Source organism: Acartia tonsa, chromosome 12, assembly GCF_053477335.1.
Source record: "Acartia tonsa isolate MP-2025a chromosome 12, ASM5347733v1, whole genome shotgun sequence".
NCBI lineage: Eukaryota > Metazoa > Arthropoda > Copepoda > Calanoida > Acartiidae > Acartia > Acartia tonsa.
This window is the reverse complement of record NC_137271.1, coordinates 28,911,004-28,936,212: the sequence shown is the minus strand read 5'-3', so window position 1 is coordinate 28,936,212 and position 25,209 is coordinate 28,911,004. Positions and strand designations below refer to the sequence as shown.

Genomic DNA, 25,209 nt, shown 5'->3' with positions numbered 1-25,209 from the left:
TACAATTTCTTATAATATTGCATTGTAAGTCTAAACAAAATTAAATATAAATTTGTTGCAACATTCAGGATACTGTATTAGGACATACTTTCATTTTAGGATTAATTATAAAGAAGCTTTGCATTTTATATTTCTTAAATTCATAAAGCATGCTGTCTGAGGCTTATTTGATGGCTAATGTATGCCATAAGGAGACTTTAAAACTTTTTAAGCCGTGCTTCTAGAGGTGATTATATTTTGGTTTTTAAGTTCTAGTTCGTAATGCTCCAAAAATGATTTAAAGAAAGTATTTGAACTCCGTGTACTTATCTTAAGCAAGGATGAAAACATATATAAAAAGCAGACAATTATAATGCAAAAAGAATTTAAGATATGGTATTGATAATTTGATATAGATCGATTTTCTTTATAACCTTATGTCAATCCTTATACTAAAGTAAAAGGATGCTTGTATGTTTGTCTGTACCGAAAGATCCTGCTAACCGCTGATCCGATTGGGTTCTCCTTAACAGGATAGTTACTCATTGGTCCCGGGAAGGTTTAAAACTATTTTGGGGGAGGTTACCATCACCCTCCTAAAATCTAAAATAAAAAATGGGGTTTGGGAGGGGAATATCGACCCCCCCCCCCCCCCACCTTCTAAAACCTTTTTAAAAAATCTAAATAAAAAATGGGTTTAGGGATTCAACTCCCCGCTCCTCAAGTGCCCCTTGTGATGCCTCTAGGGGCGTAGCCGCTAGTAAACTAATAACAAATTAACAATTTATATTATTTGAATGATACATTTTCATAGCTTTTAAGAGTATGATAAAATATCTATCTATCTGTCTGTCTAACTACCGATTAGTTACAGTTTAAGATTAATTTTTATAGATCACAATTATTTTTAGATAGTCGATGTTCATAAATTCCTACTAATCTTTAGTAATGTATGGTCTTATCAAAACACAAATAGTTTTATGGTATAAATCTTTATATAAGCGCAACTACTCTATAACAAGAGTATATCCTCACGTCTATCTAGTACTATGAACAAAGGATCTATAGGGATAAGACTATGGCCGATAAATTGATTAATGTCCCCAATCATGATACACAAAATTACCCATTATGTAGATTACAATCAATGATTTATGAAATCCCTTAATTTTAGAGCAGCAGTGAAGGGCAAGGGATGTAATAGAAAGGGAAATGGAAAGTAAAAGGAAGTGAATTATCTGCAACTAGCAGCTACGCCCCCTAGAAGCCTCTAGGAGGGGGAAAAGTCGGCCTCATCCCATATTAAATTTGAGTTTCAAAAGAATAAAAAAAATATTTTTTGGGGGGAGGGGGGTGAAGACACCCTCTCAAAAAATAGTTTAAAACCTTCCCAGAACCTATAAGAAGCTTCCCTGTAAAGGAGAACAATATCGGTTAGTGAGATCCTGTGGGACAGACAAAAAACGCTCACTACTTTATATAATAGGAAGATTATAATAATTAAATACAACAAACCCCAAACTTTACAGACTGGCAGATAGCAAGAGTAGCTGCGTTAGTAACAATTTTGCTGCAATGTGGATACATGTAAATGAACTTTGGTGCAACATCCAAGTAAAAATATATCCATTTTTACGGCTTTATAAAAACGTAGAATTATGACAAAGGGTTATCAGTTTTCTGCCACAATGATAAATCAATAAAAAAAATACGCCACAGTCAAGAAAAATTTTAAGATACAACAAAGATGATAATATCCATCAGTTGCGTAGACTTTTGATTAAAACCAAACCAATAAAGGACATAAGTAGCGCCTTGATGACAAGAATAAAGTTTTTTAGATTAAAATAACAATAATGCTATTTTTAAAAGCGAAGCTTTTCTATAATTAGGGTCGGTCCGTACGTCCGTCCGTCCGTCCGAGATAGATAGCTTTTATTCGTTAATTTAGGCATGTTAGAATTGTCCTATCGATTTCAAACTTTGCATGATGATTCCTGTAGTAGTTGGGTACGATTTAGAAAGCGTAGCAACTCTATAATCATTACCAGAATGTCCGTACGTCCATTTCAAACATGTTGATTTTTCTACTTTTTTAACAACAAATTTTAATTATCCGTTGATCTGATTTTTGGTATATTGATTCCAGGGACAACAAAGAACAATATTATAAGCGAAGCAACTCTATAATCAAGTCCAAAAATGTAAGTATGTCCATAAACATTATCCTGTTTTTAAGCAGTTTTTCAACAAATTTACCTACAATTTTGATTCGACATTTATACATTTATGTTCCGATTTTTCAGTTCAGATACTATACAAGTTTTAATGTCCGTTTGTCCTACCGTTTCAGTGCTTCGCTTTTATGAATGTTGTCATCCTTGTTTTAATGCATTTAAGTACGTCCAAGAGATGGAGGGTAAAGGAGTATAAAAATTTACCCTCAACTGGCACCACCCTAAGTTTTTAAGGCTCAACAAGTATCAAAAATAAATTTGTGTGGGGAAGGGTGAATTTTAAATACACCCCGCCCAAAAAAAAATTGTAATAACTATTAAATTGGCATGATAAATAGTATAAAAATATTAAGTTTATGTTTTCTTATATCAATAAAGATTTCTAAATGATAAAAAATAACGATTTTATTAACTCAAAGCTAATCTATAAATCTTATTTTCTTAGTCTATAAAATGTCTTTTTTTGTGCTGAATCTTATTATAAATACTTTAATAATCAGAAATGATACTTGTAGCTGGCTAAAATAACGTACTTAAATAAGTGGTCATTTCTGTTGTATAGTCAAAATAAATATTTTGTTGACATTCGATCAACATAAAGCATTAATAAATTCATCTACTTATAAAACAATACATTTAATTTTAGCTTGAGAAAAATTAATAAAACCTACTTGATTAATTACACTTTTCCTGGATTTTTTTTTACAATTTTCCCATTATGCAAAACAAAATATTTAAAAAATATCTTAACCAAAAAATGACTTAATTAAAATATAGAATTTGCAAAAAGCGTAAAAGTTAGATTTCTGGTTATTAACCGTGAATTATTATATCACTTCAAGAAACAAATCAGTTTTTAGCAAAGAATTTTTTTAAAAATTTTCAAAAATGTTGAAACAACATCCATAAAAGTTAAACTCTGAAACGGTAAGACATTAACACTTGCAGTGTGTCAGAACTGAATAAGCAGAATACAAATGTTTAAGTCTAAACAAAATTTTAAGTAAAATTATTGCAAAATTGCTTTAAGAATAGGATGATTATAACATACCAAAATTTCTTGTTAAAAAGTAAAAAATCAGCACGTTTTGAATTGACGTACGGAATTCTTGTAACGGTCATAGAGTTAAAAAGCTTTAAAAATAGTACCTAACTCCTACAGGAATCATCATACAAAGTTTGTAATTGATAGGAAAAGTCTAACATGTTCGAATTAACGAAAAGAGCTAACTGTTACAGACAGACCGACCCAAATTATAGAAAAACTTCGCTTTTAAAATGCTGAGCACTAACCCTCCCCCTCCCTTTATTTTTGAAAAACTATGAGGGTAGTTTTTAGTCTGTTTCCTTGTTGGTTTTGTAAAAATAAATAGTTTTTAACAGTGTTTTGGAGCCGGAACCGTGGAGCCGCCATATTTTGCTGGAGCCGGAGCCGTAATTTTCGTTAAAAACGGCTCCGACTTCGGACTAGATAAATAAAGAGATTTTTTTACAAATTATGATTTGGTAACTCTGTTTTGTCATGTGCAAATGCCCTTTTTAAATTCATTTTTATTAAAATTGAACTTTTAAAACTTTCAAAAGTCAAAAATAAAAAATATTTTTTTATGGGGGAAAAAATATGTCGAGTTTTTCTTGATTTTAGGCCGGAGCTGGAGCCGGATCCGGAGCCGTATTTCCAGATACGGCTCCGCGGAGCTAGAGCCGCACCAAAATCAAACGGCTCCGAAACGCTGGTTTATAATATACATTTTAAAACTGATCTTTTAAAAACATTAAGTATGAATTTCAATCAAAACTGCAAAAATAATCATTGAATTATTAAACATTAAATTCTAAGAATCCTTGATTGTATTAGCTTTGTCTTGGTGTCTTAACTTTTCTTGATAATCAGCGGCGCTTGTTTATTGTCTAATGTGATATCAATAATACAAAGTAGAATGATGTCTGTCCGTCCGTCCGTCCGTCCGTCCGTCTGAAGCTTAAGATCTCGGTAACCACTGAACCGATTGGATTCTACTCTTCAGGGTATAAACCTATTGGTCCAGTTTTAGTTTTAAGCTATTTTCTTGGGGGGTGGGACACTCCCAACCCCCCCATTTTATAATTTTATACTTTTTTATATCTTTTCATATTTTTTTATATTTTTTTTTATATTTTTAAATTTTTAAATTTTTTTCTTCTTTTTAAATTTATTTTCTTCTTTTAAACTTTGTTTTTTCAAATTCAAAAAGATTGTAAAACCTTCCTTCGCAAAAATGCTAATGGCAAAGAAATTTTTAAAAACATTAAAAAAGAGAAAAAAATCGAAGGTTTTAGAAAATATAAATTAATATAAATAAATATAAAAAGTTATAACAAGTTATAAAGAGTTATAAAATGTTATAAAGAGTTATAAAAGTTATAAAATACAGAAAATATCTAAAAAAATGTAAACAAAAATTTTTTAATTCTCCCCTGAACCTTTAGGGAAAAAAGAGGCTAGGGGCGAAGCCACTAGTAGCTATTTATGTCACTTATCTTTCAAAGCAGTAGCAGTATATTTTCATGGCCCAGAGTCACTCTGTAACTCTGGTATGTCTGTATTTCATTAATTAAAGCCAAATTTTTCTATAATCAGAGTCGATCCGTCAGTAAGTTAGTTCGTTATGCTAAAGGAGAAATATTATTTTTTCGGTTCCTATTAAAGATAGACAGCTGAAATTTTTAGTTAAGATTCCTATGGCATATAAGCATCTAATCTATACATTGTTTTGTCCGTCTCTCTGTCGGTCATGTGTTTTAAGTTTTCGTTGTTTTCTTGGCGACTTTGCATATTCTTTCTCTTTTTTTCTTTGTTATGAGAACTGAACATATGTTCTATAACTCATTTTTTCTCTTTGTCCATTACATGATTTTTTGTACTTCGCTACTTATGGATGTTGTCATCTTTGTTATTATTAGAGTAAAACACTAGAGGGGGGAGGGAATAAATAACTGTTTCTCCCCATCGCAATGACCTTGTGCCGACTTCCAATTGGGTCTTTGAAAATTAACTAATGGTATCGGGAATATTAACACAGCCGTGTAGCAGAAAACAATTTGCTAACAAGAGAAAAGGGTCACTGGAAAAGGGAGAGAGGTAGTTATCTGTATGTACATCTATGTATAATATAGATCTGTTGTGTTATCATATTTTCTGGTTGTTTTATAAGAAAACTACTAGCGCAACCGTTGAAGTATAATATGTGCCATCACTTTCCCCTTAATATTAAGAGCGCAAATTAATATCATTGCTAATTTCATAAAAAATATAATGACCATTTTTTAAAACGTCAATTATTTTCAGAAATTGATTTATTATCTCTTGGATCTTACACCAGATTATCAAGTGCTCTAATAAAGTTGAAACTTGTAGCTGGCTAAAATAACGAAAACTCCCCCCCCCCCAAATCCAACCCCTTTATCCCATCCTCTTACCTCCTTTTAGAGGAAGGAACTGACCATTAACTGATATCCATGTTAGCAACATAAATTTACGAAAATTTTCGGATATAGTCACTTTCGTGGCAGCGCTCCTTAAGGGGCGATTCTTCGTTTTATCTCATTAGCTTTTCTCCTATTTCTAGCCCCTGCGGGGGGGTCTAACCCTGCGGGGCCAATAACCTAACCCTGTGGGGCAATCACCTAACCTAAATATCAAAAGCCTTAAGGGGCGTTGCCACGAAAGGGACTATTCCCAAATAATAATAACATCTTATTTTAGAGAATCAGAAACGACCCATCATAATATTAAATAAACATAACTATTATAGAAATAAACAACCAAATGTAAATTTAAACATTTGTTTAAGTCTATAACTGGCAAAGTACAATCGCTGTGTTTTTGTCAATTTTAATTTTAGTGTATAATTGGTAATGAAAAAAGTCTTTACTAACTTTGAAATTCATTTGCTATTTAGAGTTTTAATGATTTTGATTATTTATGTATGGCTATTTCAAATAAGAACGGTTTTAATGTGGAACTGATAGAACACCGAAGTATAAAACTCTAGTCTGTATAAAAAATTTGCTCAGTTAGACAAACCAATTTGAGTAAATCATAACCATGTTGATATTGTTTTTTTTTTTCAGTTATTATCATTTAGACTTGGGAAAAAGATGTTGTGTGTTGTTAAAAGCGAAGCTTTTCTATATTTAGAGCCTGTGTACGTACGTCTGTATATAGCTGTTATAATAAATTAAGGCGTGCTAGGATTGCATTTTAGGAGGATTCTGCATATTTTGTAGAAAGCGTAGCAACTCGATGATTATTGCCAGAAAGTGTGTTTAGCTTTTGTTGATAACAAATTTATTAAGTTCTATACTTTGATTTTTTTTATGTTTATTCGTGGCATCTCCATAATAAGACCTTATTAAATTAATAGTTTAAGGCATGTTAACATACATTTTGCTTTATTTCAGCTTTTTCCTTATGGATGTTATCATCCTTGTTTACATAAAGTTAAGCGGGTAAATGATCGAATCTTCTTAAAGTGAAAAAGTACAAAATTATGTCTTGTAATCAATAATACAAAGTAGTACGATGTCTGTCTGTCTATCTGTCTGTCTGTCCGTCCGTCCGTCCGTCTGAAGCTTAAGATCTCGGTAACCACTAAACCGATCGGATTCTACTCTTGAGGGTATATACCTATTGGTCCTGTGGTGGTTTTAAGCTATTTTCCTGGGGGGTAGGACACCCATAACCCCCCCCCCCCCAAAAAAAAACAAAAAAATCCCCCCCTTATTTTTTATTTTACTCTGATACAGGCTGCCGCAGGCTGCCAAAAATATTTTTTATTCCAGCATTTATTTTGAATGAAAGAATAGCAACATTCTCTCACTAAAAACAATAAATATTAATTTTTTTTATCACCTCTTGGGGCAAAGCCCCTAGAGGCTAGGGGCGAAGCCGCTAGTGTATATAGAATATACTTTGATTTATTGAAAAGGGAAAAATTGTTGACATTCAGATTGCTTATATAGAACTCATTAAAAGTTAAAAGGGGTGGAAGTGGAGACTCGTTATTTCAGCCAGCTGCGAGCATCAATTTATCAGAGTACATGAAAATCTGGTGAAACATCCAAGTAATAATATATCGATTTGTTATGTGTATGTTCATAATAAGAGTATATAACAAGGGGGATTTAGGCGAAGATAGTTTTTTTTGCAATAGCATATTTATACATCTATTGACAATAGATATAGTTTATCTAGATGCTAAATCTGGCCCAATAATTCCATAAAACTCCAAAAAATGTAATTATTGTGTGTCTTTAGTTTATGTCTATTCTAAGGATTTTAATGATGCTTTTGTCTCTTGGAGAAGCTTTGAAAATAGGGCCTAATTAGATTTGAATTTCATGAAAATTGTATTACAAAGATAAAAATACAAACAATAGTTGAAACAAAAATTTTTAGACCATTGCAAAATGATCATAGTAAGTATGACTTTTTGTATATTTCTAGAAAAATTAAGTTTTTTAATGCAATAAAGAAATTCTTGTGGTTTTTAAAAGTAGACTTTTTATAATTATTTTAGATAAATTATGTAAAGAAAAGAGTAAAAATTCCTAAACAAACTTCTCATTAATTATTCTAGCCATTTTGTGCAGGGAAAAAGGGATAGGACAGAGAAGCTGATAAATAAACATACCATCCCCCCCCCCTAATGTAAATTAAAATCATCAGTGGAAAAGTTTAGACACTATTACTTTATCCATTCCAATCAGGATGATTCAACATTTACTCCAAAAGTTTTATTGAGTTTACAAACTAAAGGGGGTAGTATAATTCAAATTACATTGTCCCCTCCCTCCCTGTTTTTTTGTGGTTTGATTTTTTCATTTTGGTAGAACTTGAAATCTAAACATTTCAGATAGATTCATAATGAATAGTTTCTTCTTGGTGAGTACAGATAGATAGATATATATATAGATAGATAGATAGATAGACAGATAGACAGATAGATAGTTAGATAGATAGACAGATAGATAGATAGATAGATAGATAGATAGATAGATAGATAGATAGATAGATAGATAGATAGATAGATAGATAGATAGATAGATAGATAGATAGATAGATAGAGAGATAGATAGATAGATAGATAGATAGATAGATAGATAGATAGATAGATAGATAGAGAGATAGATAGATAGATAGATAGATAGATAGATAGATAGATAGATAGATAGATAGATAGATAGATAGATAGATAGATAGATAGATAGATAGATAGATAGATAGATAGATAGATAGATAGATAGATAGATAGATAGATAGATAGATAGATAGATAGATAGATAGATAGATAGATAGATAGATAGATAGATAGATAGATAGATAGATAGATAGATAGATAGACAGACAGAAAGACAGACAGACAGACAGACAGACAGACAGACAAATTACTTCTGTATTATTTCTGGATAATAATTTGATATTGTTTTAATGTTTTTTAGGTTTCATAGCTCATTTAATTTAATTGCAAGATTAATTTTGACACAATTTTAGTTGGATGGATATAATTTGATAGATTTTTTTCAGCATTCGTAATTAAATCATTTATATTAATTTCTTGCCATGAAAAGTACAGGATACCAAAAATAACCTAAACTTAAAAATTCAGGAGAATCTATTTAATAACATCTAAATAATAACTTTTAAACATAGTTTTTTTTTTTTGGTTTTTGTATACTTTGTAATATACAAAAGCCCCTAGTCGCTTCGTTTCAAAAGATGATATGAGGATTGAGGCCCCACCACCAACATGATTTTTCAAGAATGTTGCAAGCCCCATAATCATCCCCGATAATCACTGTGTTAAAATAATTAGTTTTCAGGGAAGTATGCTAAAACTTTAAAGGGCCAGTAAGCATATCCCTTGAAAAGTAGAACTTAATCATCATAACAGTTACCAAGATCTTATACTTGAAACAATACGGACATACAGAAGACATACTCGCCATTTTCCCTCACAAATTATCTCATCTGAAATTTGATTAATTGTTAACCAAAAATTTCTAGATTGTCTTGAGTTTGGTATCCTGTTCAAATGGATTCTCTTTTATGAAGACTAAGGTAAACTTTTGTTTTGGTAGCTGTCTATAGTGCCCTACCAAAATGGGGATAGATGTCACTGTTTTTGGCCTACCTATTCTATTCAACTCAGGAAATACCCTAAATCCTATCTCTTTTCTAGGAGGTTTCTTTCCCAGTTCCCTATCTCTTTCCCTCTACTATGACGTCTATAGAATAGGTAGGCCAAAAGCTGTGACGTCTATCCCCATTTTCCTAGGGCACTAAACACAGCTACATATTTTGGTTTAGTAGCTACGCTTATCTACAACGTCCTTTCGATGGACAGATGGCGAGTATTAAAAGCAGGGATCTAAAGGGATAAGACAATGGCCGATAAATTGATGTACATCCCTAAAGATGATACACAAAATTACTCTTTCTGTAGATTACAATTGGTGGTTGCAACGTTTGGACGCTCAACTTAATCCAACCAAAATTTAATGAGAAAACCCAAAGTTGTTGAGCCTACAAATATGAAAATGTTATTATAAAACTTTAGGGACTTGTGTAATAAACAACCAAATTTTCCCTTCCTCTCTGATTCAAAGACAGATTAATCGATTGTATCTTCCTATTTTTTTCGATTGATTTATCAAATTCGTAAACACGTACACGAATTGTCTGATGGAAGGAGCGAGGACGTCCAAGCATTTTGGGGTAAGAAATCTTAATAAGTTGAGGGAAGGGGGGAAGGGTTCATTTTTTGGTTGGGCGGAGGATTAGGTAAAATGGATATACGAAGTAAATTCAAATTATTAGATGAGGGGGGAAGGGTTAATCACTAGCCCCTCCCCCAAGACAAAATACTGCGCAAGCCCTTATTTTTTTTTGTAAGAAATTGCTTGGAAAACAAAATCATTATCATATTGTATATTTTATAATTTTATTTATTTTTATATTGATTGGAGCGTGATATTAGATAACAGTACAGTATAAGACAGTATAGAGTTAAATGACAAAACAGCTAATACGACAAAAAAAAAACAAGTAAGAAAATGGTAACAAGACTAATTTAAAACAAATGTGAATTATAAGCCTACTACGTAATATATTTGCAAGTATTGCTTTGAAACCGATTGATATAGAACCGGTTCTAAGCCATACTGAAAAATAATGTATAGCATCATATTATATACAATTTTCCACGAATATCAAAATAAAAAAATAAAAAAATTAATACCAGTTTTGTTAGACCTGGACAACGGACCTTGGGCTAACAAAACTGATTGTAATCTATTTCAGTTTGATTTCCGCGGAAAGCTGTCTCTATTTACAATTTGTGCTATTAAAAAAGTATAGTTTTTGCATAAACATACCTAAAAACTTATGATTTTTTAAAAAATTCAAAAATATTTGAAAAAGTCAAGAAGGCAAGACATTACAGGGATTTTAAGGGATAAGACAATGGTCAAATTATTGATGATGATGTTAAACAAAATTATCCCTTCTGCAGATTTAAATTTATATAAAAAATTTATAAAAGTACACAAAGATGTTGAGCCAATGGATAAGATAACATGGTTTTAAAAATATGGTTACCAGTGTAATTTACAGCTCAATGTCCCCTCCCTCCCTGAGACATTTGCACGCAACCAATCAATATAAAAACAAAACAAAAGTTTCTACAGTAACGCATATTAAACTTTTATAGATTTAGCTAAAATGATCAATTATAAAAGTGAAATTTATGGTTTTATAGTTTTATTAGAATTGTTAAGGTTATATAATAAAATTTCAAGATTGTATAAAATTACCCAAAGTTTTTAAGCCTACGAATGAGTTAACGAATTTAAAAAACGTTGGGAATCATTCAAATTAAAACTCTAATGTCCCCTCCCTCTCTAATACCCCAATCATAGATTAGCTAAAAAATGTTTGTTGATTTTTGGCATTTTAAAAAAATGTTCCAAAAATTTATATTTCAAGCTCTGATTGCTCTAGGGTGAATTAATCTATCAACTGTTATATGCTTTAAACAGTTAGGGAGATGAATCCATTTTTACGGAAGCAGAAATATAATCTATGATTATGGTTTGGACCATCTAAAACTGTAATCTACCTTTCCACTTTCCCCTCTCTTGGTGAAGATATCTTCAACGCCGATACGATTTTTGAAATGTAAGATTCCACTTTCCCCTCTCTTGGTGAAGATATCTTCAACGCCGATACGATTTTTGAAATATAAGATTCCACTTTTGCCTCTCTTGTTGAAGATATCTTCAACAAGAGAGGGGAAAGTGGAAAGGTAGATTACAGTTTTAGATGGTCCAAACCATAATCATAGATTATATTTCTGCTTCTATAAAAATGGATTCAACTCCCTAACTGTTAAACATTAAACAAGGATGACAACATTGAAAAACACAAATAACAGTAAATACAAAATTTACAGGGTTTAACATTAGAGTAAAACACTAGAGGGAGAAAGGGTTAAATAACTGTATCTCCCTCATGAAACAATTATCATTAAACCAGAGATGGATTCTTTAAAAAATAGGCTCGCTACTCGCTGGTGAGGCAAAATTATTTTTGTGAAAAATCCTCCAAAATCGCATAAAAAATCTACAAAAATGAAATAAAATCATAAAAAGGGTTATTAACATAAGATTTTGTAAACTTTTTGTAGATTTTTGATGTGGTTTTGGAGGATTTTTTGCCTCACCAGCGAGTAGCGAGGCTATTTTTTTTAAGAATCCATCTCTGATCATTTCAAAAGCTATTCTATATTTAGGATCAGTCCATCAGTCCGTACACTCAGAAATGTTTGAATTGTCTTATCGAATTCAAACATGACAAATTGATTCCTCTAACAGTTCTGTAAAAAGCATAGCAACTCTATAATAATTACCAGAAAGTATGAATGTACATATTAAACATTATTTTCTAATAATAAATGCGTTGCTATTCTATGCTTTTAGGTTCATTTGTCTGACTAAATTCCTTTTTTAATTAGGAGTCAATAGAGGCAGCCATAGCTAGTGTCGCAGACTTACAAGAAACTGAATTTGCAGCTAAACCACTGAATTTTGAGGTAATTGATTTTTTCTCAAATAACCATCTAGAAGTTAAGCAAACTTGGAACAGATTATAAAATTGACGTCATACAATACAAATGACCAATAATAGGCCAGTATACATTTTACCATTTGTCAATTATAATGTCTACTGGTCTATCACTGGTCATTTGTATTGTAAGACGTCTTTTCTATTAGGCACTATAAGCTGCTTCTTATTAGAGAAAAAAAGGACTTACAACAAAAATTGCTTAATAAAGGGATGTAGGAAGAACAAATTAACCCAAACTTTCATTCGGTTAGACATATATTATCAAAAAGTGCACAACAAATTCTAGCCCTCTAGCTCTATAAGAAGCTAAGGTAACAGGTGGGGGAATTGTAATGCTCCTAAGCCTTCCAACCTGATTAAGGTGCTGGAAAGGTCCACGGTCGTTGAAGGTTAAAAATCTGCTGCACTTTTTTCCATGGTTACTGAATAGGCCATGAAAGAAATTATTAACCTTCCACCTATCTATTTTCAAGTAAATTTTTGAGCACTGATAACCCATCCTAACTGATTTTGAAACACTTAAATAATTGTGGGGGGTTTTCATTTCTTTATTCAATAGGTTAGGATATATTGGATACTGGGTAGCCCCGCAAGGTTAGGACACCACAATATAAGCCTTTTAGGGTTAGGGATCACTTCAGGGAATAGACATGGCAAATAAAGGAACTTTTTGTGAAAGCACCACAAATACCTGCTTTTGTTTGTAGGAAGATGTAGCCAGGTCAATAGATTTGATTAGAGATTTAGAAGAAACTGAATTTGCTGCTCAACCTTTAGATTTTGAGGTATTACTACTTTTATATCATTTAGAAGTTTAAATCATGTCTGTTTGTATGTCTGTCTGTGTGAATGTAAGTTTGTATATGGTATGTCTATATGTTTCTATCCGTTTGTCAATTATTTGTTTTTCGCTACTTTTTTGAACTTTTTGAATTTTTTGAAATTAATTTCTAGGCTGTTGTAATAAACATTTAACAGGCGAGACTCTACAAAGTGTCCGACAAAATGAGCCGTGTGACGTCATAAAAGGGTGAGGTAAAGGGAGAAGTGAGAAAGGAAACCAATTAAAAAGAGATGGATCTATTGACATCACACGTCTCATTTTGTCGGACACTTTGTCGAGTCTCTAAGGGGACAACATTTCAAGACAAAGAAAGTCGCTCAAGACGTCATAAAAAGGAGGGATTATTCATCTCTTTTTTAGAAATTTTCTCTCTCACTCCTCCCACAAGGACTCTGGTAGGAAATTGACAACTTATTCATACGTACTGTACTAAATCAATCATTACTTGGACTAATTTAACCAAATTAGGTTTTTTTTAGGTTTTTGATATTTCATACAACCCCCTTAAGTTATTCATTACAGTAAAATACAATTTTAAAATTTATTTACTGTGTAAATATGCATAAATATGACGTTTTTACTGACAATTATGTTGATTTTTACTCAAAGCATATATCTTGTAGACAATAAAATGATTATAACTTTCGTTCTATTTAAGATAAATTGATGAAATAAAAAGTACATTCAATTTTATTAAGCTGAAAAGTCACTTATTGATATTAAGAAATAATAAACCCCTTTGAGTGGGGGAGGGGGGGGGGCGTTGAGTATCGAAATAAGAAACTAATATAAATTTCTTTTCTACGGTGGGTTTTAATGATTCATATAGCAGCCAAACTGTTTTAGGCAGTACCCATTTGTCTGTCTGTCCCTCTGTCTGTCTGTCCTTTTGTCTGTCTGTCCCACCACTTGTCTGTCTATCTGTCTAACTGCCTCTCTTTTGGATTTCAATGAATCATCTAGCATAGCCTAATTGTAATTTGTTAATGCCTCAAAGACTCTCTGTTACTATTTACCTTTCCCTCTGTCTGTCTGTCTGTCCCTCTGTCTGTCTGATCATTCACAGGTTCTCTATTGGATTTTATCTAATTAATTGTCTATTTTAGTAAAACTTTGATAATTCTTCTTGCCCGTCTGTCTGTCTATCTACTTAGTTTCTACCCTTGGTCTAACAGACTTATTCACTTAATTTATAAAAAATTAGATTTAACTAATAATATGGTGGTATCTTGTACCAAGAGATACACAAATAACCTTGTGTTGAAAAAAACAAATAAAAAATGATTCAATTTCTTCTATGAAGAAAAGTGTAATACATGTTCCTTTATTCTCTTTGTACATCAAAAATATGTTTCAAATTTATAATATCAGGTTATATTCCATTAATTTATTAACAACTAAATTTTTTGACACCCCACTTATGACTTTTAACAGCCCCCTTTAACTAAAATCAAGGGTGATTTTATTAGTATTTTACCAAACCTACTTTCCATAGGAAATTTATTACATTTTAAATTTTTTTTTATAAAAAGAGGATTGGGATATATCTCCCTCTCAACATTAACTTTAAAAACTATTGTAAAATATATTAAAAGTTATAAACATATATCTATCAAGATCATTAAAGGAATTAACTCAAGTTTGAGGGGGGGGGGGGGGGGGGCTTAATGCAACCATCTCGTAATCAATGCACAAATTGCACTTAGAATTCGAATTTTGTTACAAAACTTGGCATGAGTAATCCTTGGTACATCTATTTTCCCAAAATGGAACAAAAAGTTGCAAAAGTGACAGCTAACAGCTGGCAGCTCAGTCATTTAGCTGTTTTTGGGCTATATTCAGGGCGAAACTATCATTAATTGCATAGGAATCAACTTTTTGAAACATATTTTTGCTTTAAATATCCATTTTTAAAATTTCTTGTACCAGCTGCTAGAACTGGCTGAAAATGGCTGGGAGCAGCTAAGAGTATGAAGAGTATATAGGGCTTGTAACATGTCTAGGGGTAGGTTTTTATTGGTACTGAGCTCAAAAATACTACTATAAATAGTGGGGGTCCATCCATTTGGCAGCTGGGGCTGTTACACAGACTGTTAAAAACCTACCTAGAGACACGTCACAAGCCCTATCTACTTATTCTACTCTTGGCCGCTCCCAGCTGAGCTGCGGCCATTAGCAAGCTCCCAAATGAATTTTTTTGTGGTATTTTAAAAATTAATAAAATAAAATTAATGGTCTTCTTATCAATAAAGGGGGGTTTGGTGCTGGAAGGTGGGCAAAATTGATATATATTGAGCTAAAATTTTTAAACTACCTGGTCCAGTAGTTACTGCATCTAAAAGAAAAACAAAATTAAATTTTTTTTTTTAAGTTAGGTAAGAAAAACTGCAAAAATGGAATTTGACTTTGCAGATTTCTTGCTACACCTTCATATGTTATTATTGAGACTGCTCCATTTTTTGGTAAAGAAGTTGTATCAACTTTTTTGCTTTTTATTTAAGATAGCTAGCCGGTTCTTTCAGTAAGTAGTAGATGTAAAATTTTTCATAGAATTCAGATATGCAATCGGTTTTTTTGTAGACCTCTTATTTTTTAAGTAATTTAAGTTTTTAAAAAAAATAATTAAGTCGGTTTTAAGGTACTAAAACGCAAAAAATAAAAGAAGAAAATGGCCAGTATGAACAAAAATAGTAAGATCTTTAATTTGACACCTTACTTTTAAAATTCTGTTGAGTAATTATTGAAAAAATCTATTTTTTTAACCTCGGTTTAATAAAAACTTTAGACCTAAATATTTTCTCAAACAGACATAAAAAACATGGGTTCATATATACCTTTAGAATCAGAAAAATATTACGAATCTATTCTAAGCAAAATTGAAAAAGTTTTATAAAACTATAATAAAAAAGATAAGCTTATTTTAAGAATCATAATTTTCGGCTTTAAAGGGTTAGCTTGAACCAAACCTGAACCAAACCTAAACAAAAGACAATGCAATGTAGCAGATATTTTTTAAACACAAGAAACAATGATGTATTTTTAACTACATTGTTTTGAAGTTTATAAAGAGACTGATGCATATTTGTTCATAATTTTTCATTCTTTACATGTTCTTTAATATCACTATATTTATTGTAGTATCTATTGTATATATTGTATGAACGTTCTCCTTTTTTTCTGGCAATTCTATAGGTTAATTTTATAAGTTAAGCTTCCCGATTCGTCAATTTTTGCGATTTGTGATTGGCTAGTTTAGTAGTTACAATTCTTAAAATAAACTTTTTATTTTTTCTATTTTTTATTACAATTTTTTTAAACTTTTTCAATTTTGCTTAGAAAGGATTCATTATATTTTTCTCATTCTAATGGTATATATGAACCCATATTTTTTATGTCTGTATGAGAAAATATTTAGGTTTAATGTTTTGATTAAACCGAGGTTAAAAAAATTGATTTTTTCAATAATTACTCAACAGAATTTTAAAAGTAAGGTGTCAAATTAAAGATCTTACTATTTTTGTTCATACTGGCTATTTTCTTCATTTATTTTGTTGCGTTTTAGTACCTTAAAACCGACTTAATTATTTTTTTAAAAAACTTAAATTACTTAAAAAATAAGAGGTCTACAAAAAAACCGATTGCATATCTGAATTCTATGAAAAATTTTACATCTACTACTTACTGAAAGAACCGGCTACCTATCTTAAATAAAAAGTAAAAAAGTTGATACAACTTCTTTCAGGTTTATATTTACATACTAGAATTGAAATTTTGTAAAAATCTTTAAAATTGAGATCACACAAAAGAACCAAAAAAACATTCTTTTTGCAGATTTCAAAAACTTTGAAGTGCTCGTAAGGTCACAATTATTGCATCACAGAAAAAAATATTTAGCATGGGTCATTATTTTGCTTAAATCAACCACATTTTTACTGGGGGCAAAAAATTTTTCAAAATTTTTTCATGGTGGGCTGTTGACAGCTGTTCTCAGCCATTTTTGGCAGTTTTCAGCTGTTATGACAGCAAAATCTAGAAATTAAAAAAGTGTTTTTAGTAATATGTCCTTGTCCATGACATAAAGTTATAATGTTAATTAAGAAAAGTTTAATTCCATGGAAATATTCAATTTTTATATCCTTATAAGCCATTACCCAGCTGCCACTATTTTTGGTAGTATTTTTCAGCTCAACACCCCTTAAAACCTATCCCTAATGGATGATTCCTACGTAATTATTGCTGGATTTGCCCTGAAAATAGCCCAAAAATGGCTAAACAGCTGAGCAAACAGCCCTTAGCCATTACTTTTCCAAATTTTGGTTCCATTTTGGGAAAAAAGATCTACCAAGGATTACTCATGCCAAGTTTTGTAATGAAATTCGAATTCTAGGTGCCATTTGTGCATTGATTACATGATGTTTGCCTTAACCCCCCCCCCCCCCCCTTAAGCTTAACTTATTGTTAAATTTGAAAAACAGACCTACTAAGGACTACACATGCCAATTTTCATAACAAAATTTGGATTAATTGATTATGGGATGGTTGCATTAACTCCCCCCCCCCCTACATATGTATGAGAGTTTCCTCATGTCTCAATTTACTAATTAAAAGTTGTACAGTACAGTTGTACAGAATATTGCAAGATTTTTTTAGTAAAGTCTGGTAATTAATTTACCTAAAAATAGATAGCATAGAATTATCTGAATCAGTGACTTGCTTAAATACACCCTCCTTAAACACCCCCAACCCCACTTTATTTTAAGGGGTGTTAATTTATTTCCTTTATACCCCCTTGAAATTTATAGAGGGGTGTATCTGAGGGTGTAGGCTCTTGTCAAGAGGGTGGACATGATTGGACACCTAGGGAGGTGTATCCATCCCCCTTTATTTTACAAGGGTGGTGTAAACAACCCCTATACCAACCTTTTGCACGCCTTTGATCTTAACTATACTTTTAGAGAACATAAAGTTGTAAATTCAGTAACTATTCTACAAAAATTATCTTCCTAAATTGATATATGATTTTCAGGGTAATCTCCGGTGGACTAAACATTAAAATTTTATGGAAAAAAAGATATCTTTGGAACATGCATGTCTTGAAATTATCCCCCCTTTGTACTCAATACGCATTTTTAATTCTAAGTGCGTCAATTTTGCGTTTAAAGATACCCTTAGTTTAAGCATTAATTTCTCCAAAAAATGATGAAAAAAGATAAATTTTTTTTTGATAAAATGATAAAAGTATATGTAAAATGAAATAACCAGCAAAAAAAATTACAAAATTACGTTAAATAGAACGAAAATTAGAGCGTTTTGTATGCCTTATAAAATGCGTATTTCTCATGAAAATTGTAACGATTTAGTGTCTTGAGTAAAATATTTACAAACTTCCCGCTTTTATAAGTAGCTAGAGCCTTTCCTTTCCTCATTCCTCATTTTTTTGACGTCAGAATTTTTTTTTAGGCGACTTTCTTCGTCTTTCAACATTTTCTTCACTGTTTAAAATAATCAAATGTTATGATATAGTCAGATATTAACATGATTTAAGGCCAGTGTGGCTGCTTCCATAGCTGCTGTCAGAGACCTGCAAGAAACTGAGTTTGCTGCTAAAGTGCTAAACTTTGAGGTTAATATGAAAAAACAGCTTGCTGCGGATATTAAAAAGAAATATTATTCGATTAAAGCCAGTTATGTTAGCCCCAAGGGGCCGAAGGCCCGGGCTGACAAAACTAGTATTAATTTAATGATTTTCATTTTAATCTTCGTGGACAATTGTCTTTAATATGAATTTATACAAGATTTTTCAGTAAAGCTGAGATCCGGATCTAATCTAGAAAACTTTATATACTTTTATTATGTCATCATTATTAAATCACTTTGTCCGTTTGTCCATTCATATTATTTTCATTCTTCGCTACCTATGGATGATTCTATTCTTGTTTAATTATTTAGGAAGATGTAGCTAAATCAATAGATCTAGTCAGAGATTTGGAAGAAACTGAATTTGCTGCCAAGCCTTTAGATTTCGAGGTAATTTTAGTTGTTTGTTTTGTAGCAGGATGTCTGTCTATGTGTCTGTAGCTTAAAATCTCATTAACCGCCCAGCTGAATCGATAAGGTCCTTCTTTACAGTGAAGCTTCATAAAGGTCATTGGAAGGTTCACAACTACTTTGAGGGAGGTCACCTCCAACCCCCTCCCACAAGAGATATCGCCTCTCGAAAAAAATCATCTCCCAAAAAAATAGGAACTTTAAAAAAAACTAAAATGAGAACGCTAAAAGTTGTACCTAATGCTCCTAAAGTCAGATGCATTATATTTCTAATAAAAGTAGGCACTGTTGAGAGGCCAGAAGAAAAAAAGTATATTTTAGTGTTAAGCAAAAATGACTTTACAATTGTATCAGTAAGTAGGTCTAATAACACCCTTTGCTAATTTTAAAATCCAACTAAATCTAATTTTTGACAAATTTAAGTTTGAAAATTTCAAGTTCAAATTTCATCCATGATAAGAAAAACATATACTCATACTTTTCAATTCTTTACGACTTTGCTTTTATAAAATCTTTCATAAAACCACTCTATATATGATTTATTTAAGGCTGAATTTCCGTAACCTTAGCAAAGCAACTGATAAAAATGGCCATTGATTAACTCCCTTCAGGAGTGTTTTTATGAAGAACTTTATAAAAGCAAACTTGTTTAAAATTTTCTATAAATAATCTTTGCTTTTCTTGTCATGATTGTTCGGTAACTCCTAGTGGATGAAAATTGAACTTAAAATTTTCAAATCTATTTTTCTCAAAAATTAGATTTAGTTGGATTTTAAATTAGCTAAGGGTGTTATTAGACCTACTTACAAATGCAAAGTCATTTTTTCCTAACACTAAAATAAACTTTTTTCATCTGGCCTCCCAACAGTGTAGGGGTATTATCATGACCCAAACTCATTACCATGCAAATTTAAAACAAGTCTTGCAATAAAAGTTTTGGTTAAATGCAGTAGCTGAGATGTTAGTGTCTTAGAACCTATAAAGAGGATTGATTATAGTTCCTTTCTCGACAACGCCTCTAAAGGTGCGTTTCATCGTATTTTCACTGTAGCTTTTTAGATTATGTTATTGCCTCGCAGGGGCTAGAAATAGGAGAAAAGCTACTGTAAAAAATACAAAGAAATGCCCCTTAAGAGGCGTTGTCACGAAAGGGACTATACCCAAAGGATCTACTAAAAAAGATCTCGCTCTATGTTGTAGTTAATGATCACGAGAGGTATTTAGTTATAAGCTAGGTAATAATTTAAATTCTAACATTTTATTTTTTAGGCATCTGTAGCTGAAGCCATAGATTCAGTAAGAACACCAAAGAAATAAATTAAGATGTATAATTATCAAATGTAAAAATAATTTTTTGTTGTATTTGATATGGAAGTAAGAAAAAGTGCCTTATATTAAATGAATTCTTTGTATTGTCGTCTTTTAACATTGTGCATTTTAAAAGAATAGACCTTTACTAGAAAATAAAATTTAAATATTAAATTGTTTATTAATAGAACATTGTAGATAAAGCTTTATGTGAACAGTATTGGAAGAATAAAAAAAAAGTTTTTTTTTATTTCTATCTTAATTTGATTTTAACTCAGCTATCCTATTATATAAAGTAGTAAGTTTTTTGTTGTTGGAAGCTTCATAATCTCTGAACCTATTGATTTCTCAATATACACAGTTTCCGAGTTGGTTTTAGGCTATTTTTCTACCATTTTGAATACAGATCCTCTAGATGCTAGGGGCACTTTTCGAAGGGACATGGAAGGACAGTACAAATAGCCTACAACCTTACCCAGAACATGTCGGTTCAGCGGTTAGCAAGATTCTTCGCTACAGAAAAAAAGGTGTCTTGTTTAAGTTTAAAGAAATGTTGTATAAGCAACTTTCAGAAAACTTTCCTTATACATAGAGTAGCTTTTTCAAGGCTGTTTAGTGTTTATTACTTTAGTCCTCAAAGTTTTATATTAACGTTTTTTTATTTGTTGGCCTAACATCTTTAGGGGACTTTTATCAAATTTTGATTGGTTGGTTTATTAAGTTAAGTGTCCAAACGTTTAACCACTAATTGTCATCTACAGAATGGGTAATTTTGTGTATCATCATTGGGAATATATAAATTTATCGTCTAGTGTCTTATCCCTTAAGATCCCTGATCTTTGCCACTAACAACAAAAATTGTACCAAATTCAAGAAATTAAGCATTATGTGGAAAATACAAGGGATACGGGGATGGGATAAAGGACGACAAATTAATCTTCAATTTAGTTTAAATGAATGGTAATGTAGGGGGGAAAAGGTATGTAGATTTATTTGAAATCAATTGTCCCCTCCTTCCCTGGAGAAATGCATTAATAATAACCATGCTCATACTTGCAAATTGTCAACTATAGAAGCTCAATGGATTTATTATTACTTGGATCTTACACAAGAGTATCATGTACTCTAATAAAGTTAAATTTGTAGCTGGCTAAAATAACGATCACCACCATCTACCCCTTTTACTTAATTCCCTCCACTCCAACTGGATGAATGAACTGACCACTAATTGATGCCCATGTTAGCAACGACAATTTTTATCCTGTCATAATACCCACGTATATATTATATCCATTAGCAGCACGCATTCAGGTCAGCTGAATTTGATTTTCCGATTGTGTACATAGCACCCTCATCCTATCTCAATATTTAATACTAGCTAAAAAGCTTCAAACTTACAAAAAAATCAAAATTTAAAAAATTAAAATTTTAAATGTATAATGTATAAACCGTTTATACATTATATCGCTTTTCCCTTTGACCGAAGTAGCTGAAAATATGTATTGCAATATTTGGGTTATCTGCTGTACAACTTCGGAAATTAGGGATGAAATAAGCAATCAATTTTCAGTTGATCCGCATTCATATACATGCAGAGAAAAAGAATAGATATTTATTCCAATAAATTGATTTTAATAATTTTATGGCATTTGGCTTCTTTCTTAACCAACCTAACTTTATTAAAAAACTTAAATTACTTCAAAAAATAAGATGTCTACGAAAAACCGATTGCATATCCAAATTATATGGATCATTTTACATCTACTAATTACTAAAAGCACTGACTAGCTGTTTTTAAAAAATATCACAAAAGTTAGGACACCTTCTTTTGAAAAGTTTTTTTCGCAGAAACAAAATGATTCTAGTCCCTGTCCTTAATTGTGCAACTATCAGGGATGTAGGGGGCATTGGGCTATTAATAATACTGGTAACCAAAGTTCTGTTAATGCGTTCTCTTATTTGATGACTTAAAATCTTTGTATAATCTTGATTGGTTGGTACAAACTTACAGTGTCCAAAATGTTTAACCAATAATTCGAATCTATAGAAGGGGCTGTTTTGTTTATCATAAATGAAGTTGTAAATCAACTTTTTATTCATTGTCTTATCCCTTATGATTCCTGGCTATTATGCAGCATTGCAACTATATAAGAGATAAATAAAGTTATACAAAGAATACTTAAATAAATAAAAACAAGGATGACAACATCCATAAAATCGAAGCACTGAAACGGTAGGACAAACGGACATTAACACTTGTATAGTGTCAGAACTAAATAATCAGAATATAAATGTATAAGAATCGGAGCAAAATTGTAAGTAAATTTGTTGAAAAACTGCTTGATACAGGATAATGTTTATGGACATACTTACATTTTTAGGACTTAATTATAGAGTTGCTTTGCATATAACATTATACTTTGTTGTTCAACGAATAAACATACCAAAAATCAGATCAATCAGATGATTAGATCACATAAAAATTTGTTGTTAAAAAAGTAAAAAAAATCAACATGTTTAAAATGGACGTACGGACATTCTTGTTATGATTATAGAGTTGCTACGTTTCTAAATCGTACCTAACTACTAAAGGAATCACCATGCAAAGTTTGAAATCGATAGGACAATTCTAACATGCCTAAATTAACGAAAAAAGCTATCCGTTTGTGACGGACGGACGTACGGACGGACCGACCCTAATTATAGAAAAGCTTCGCTTTTAAAAACAGTGTTGGCTAGAAATCAACCTTATTCGACATTCACTCAAAGCCCCAAAAATAATGGACTTAAAAGTGTATTAAACTGTATATAAGACATTTGCGAATATATTGATACCATTAATTTGCCTCTTAGATAGAAAAAAGTATGTTTTTTTAATATTTTTCTCTTGCTACAAATCAAATTTCAAATTTGAGTCACCAAAAATGCTAAACTAATTTTTGCTCTAGAAGAATCAATTTTTGGAGTTAGAAAGTGCTTAATACCTCATTTTAATCGCCTGGCATTGCTTTATAATATACAGGTAATGACTTGGTTTTTTATGGAACAGCTGACTAAAAAATCGAGGTTTTGTGATAAACCCACTTTTGTTGTTGCTCCATAAATGATATTTTTTTTCCCAATTTTTTTGGCTGTAAAGAAGCTTTATATATTCATATAACATCCACCTAAATTTGACTTTTGGTATTTTATTTATAACATCACCAGAGGGAATTGAATTTTGGAAAAAAAATATCAATTTATATTTTACACTGCTATGCATTGTTCTTGTTCTTGTTTCTAAAAAAAATTTATATTATAAAAAAGAGAATTATTTAACGCTTCTATAGGTATGTTTATCATTTTTCTAGGCTTAATATAACTATAATTACACCATTTTAAAGTTAGACATCATAACATATTAACACAATTATTGAATCGGTCTGTATTATTAAGCTGGCAACTCTTAAAACAGCTGCATTTCATTATCCTATTATATAAAGTAGTAATCTTTGTTGTCTTTAGCTTAAGATTTTGACAATTACAGTACCTATTGAGTTCTGTGTTTTATGGATGCTTCCTATAGGACCCTGGATAGTTTTGGAATTTTGAAAATAATATCAATTTATATTTTACACTGCTATGCATTGTTCTTGTTCTTGTTTCTAAAAAATATTCTTATAATTAAAAAGATAATTATTTAATGCTTCTATAGGTATGTTAATCATTTTTCTAGTCTAAATATAACTATAATTCCAGCATTTTTTAAACATCATTATATTCAAGTTATTGTAATTTTTAAATAAAATATCAATATCAAGAACTATTGGAACAATTTTTACCATGCAAAACAAGGTGTTATAAAGTGTAGGATCCCTCACAATATCTATCTGTCTGTCTATAATGCATTACACATGTAATGCTAATAGAGAGGATGCTATAAGAGTGCTCTTATAATGTGAACTTCTCATAATTGAATGGGCTTCCTGAAACCAGAGACCATAAAGTTGGCCTAGTAACTACAAGGGGGAGTGCAGGAGTATCCAGGGGGAGGTGCTTGTAAAAGGGTAATTTTTTAGGGATGGGGGTAATCATCCCCCTTATTATATTATGGGGGGTATAAACCAAGCCTTTTAAATTTTTTTTAATAGGAGTAAAGAAAATCCTTAAAACTTACAAATCTAGGAATCAAACTAGCACCCCAACCAATAATCGGTTCCATGCCAAATGTAGGAGTGGAAAAACATTGAAGGGACAAATGCATGAGTCCCAAACGTCAGAGTGGAACAAACGCAGGAGTGGGACAAACATTGAAGTGGACAAACGCAGGATTTTTGGGACAAACGTCGGAGTGGACAAACACAGGAGTCCCAAACTTTTTTTTTAATTTTGAATTTTTGTTTACAAACACAGCCCCCCCTACCTTCGTCCCGTTACTTTTCTTAGTTAGGTTAGGTTAGGATATAGGCTAGGGGGCTGAGCGCTGCAGCCATAGTCATTATTTTGTAGACAGGGGTATAAAAAATTTCAAAATTGTAATATTATTAAAATAATAGACACTCCTAGGTTTTATTTAAGCAATGTCCACTCCAATGTTTTCCACTCCGACGTTTGTCCACCTTGATGTTTGTCCACTCTGACGTTTG

The 25,209-nt window shown here is 31.4% G+C and overlaps 1 protein-coding gene across 2 annotated transcripts; it reads left to right on the top strand.

Moving 5' to 3' along the window:
* The first annotated feature begins 8,085 nt into the window (after nucleotides 1–8,085).
* On the top strand, nucleotides 8,086–20,760 carry LOC145334719 (uncharacterized). Of its 2 annotated transcripts, XM_080180300.1 has the most exons (7): nucleotides 8,086–8,142; nucleotides 9,265–9,318; nucleotides 12,272–12,349; nucleotides 13,092–13,169; nucleotides 18,774–18,851; nucleotides 19,178–19,255; nucleotides 20,546–20,760. In XM_080180300.1, the coding sequence occupies exons 1-7, from the start codon at nucleotides 8,125–8,127 to the stop codon at nucleotides 20,591–20,593; spliced, it is 432 nt and encodes a 143-aa protein (XP_080036426.1). In that variant the 5' UTR covers nucleotides 8,086–8,124; the 3' UTR covers nucleotides 20,594–20,760. The 2 variants fall into 2 exon arrangements, with proteins under 2 accessions (XP_080036426.1, XP_080036427.1); XM_080180301.1 differs by lacking the exon at nucleotides 18,774–18,851.
* The last annotated feature ends 4,449 nt before the right edge of the window (nucleotides 20,761–25,209 follow it).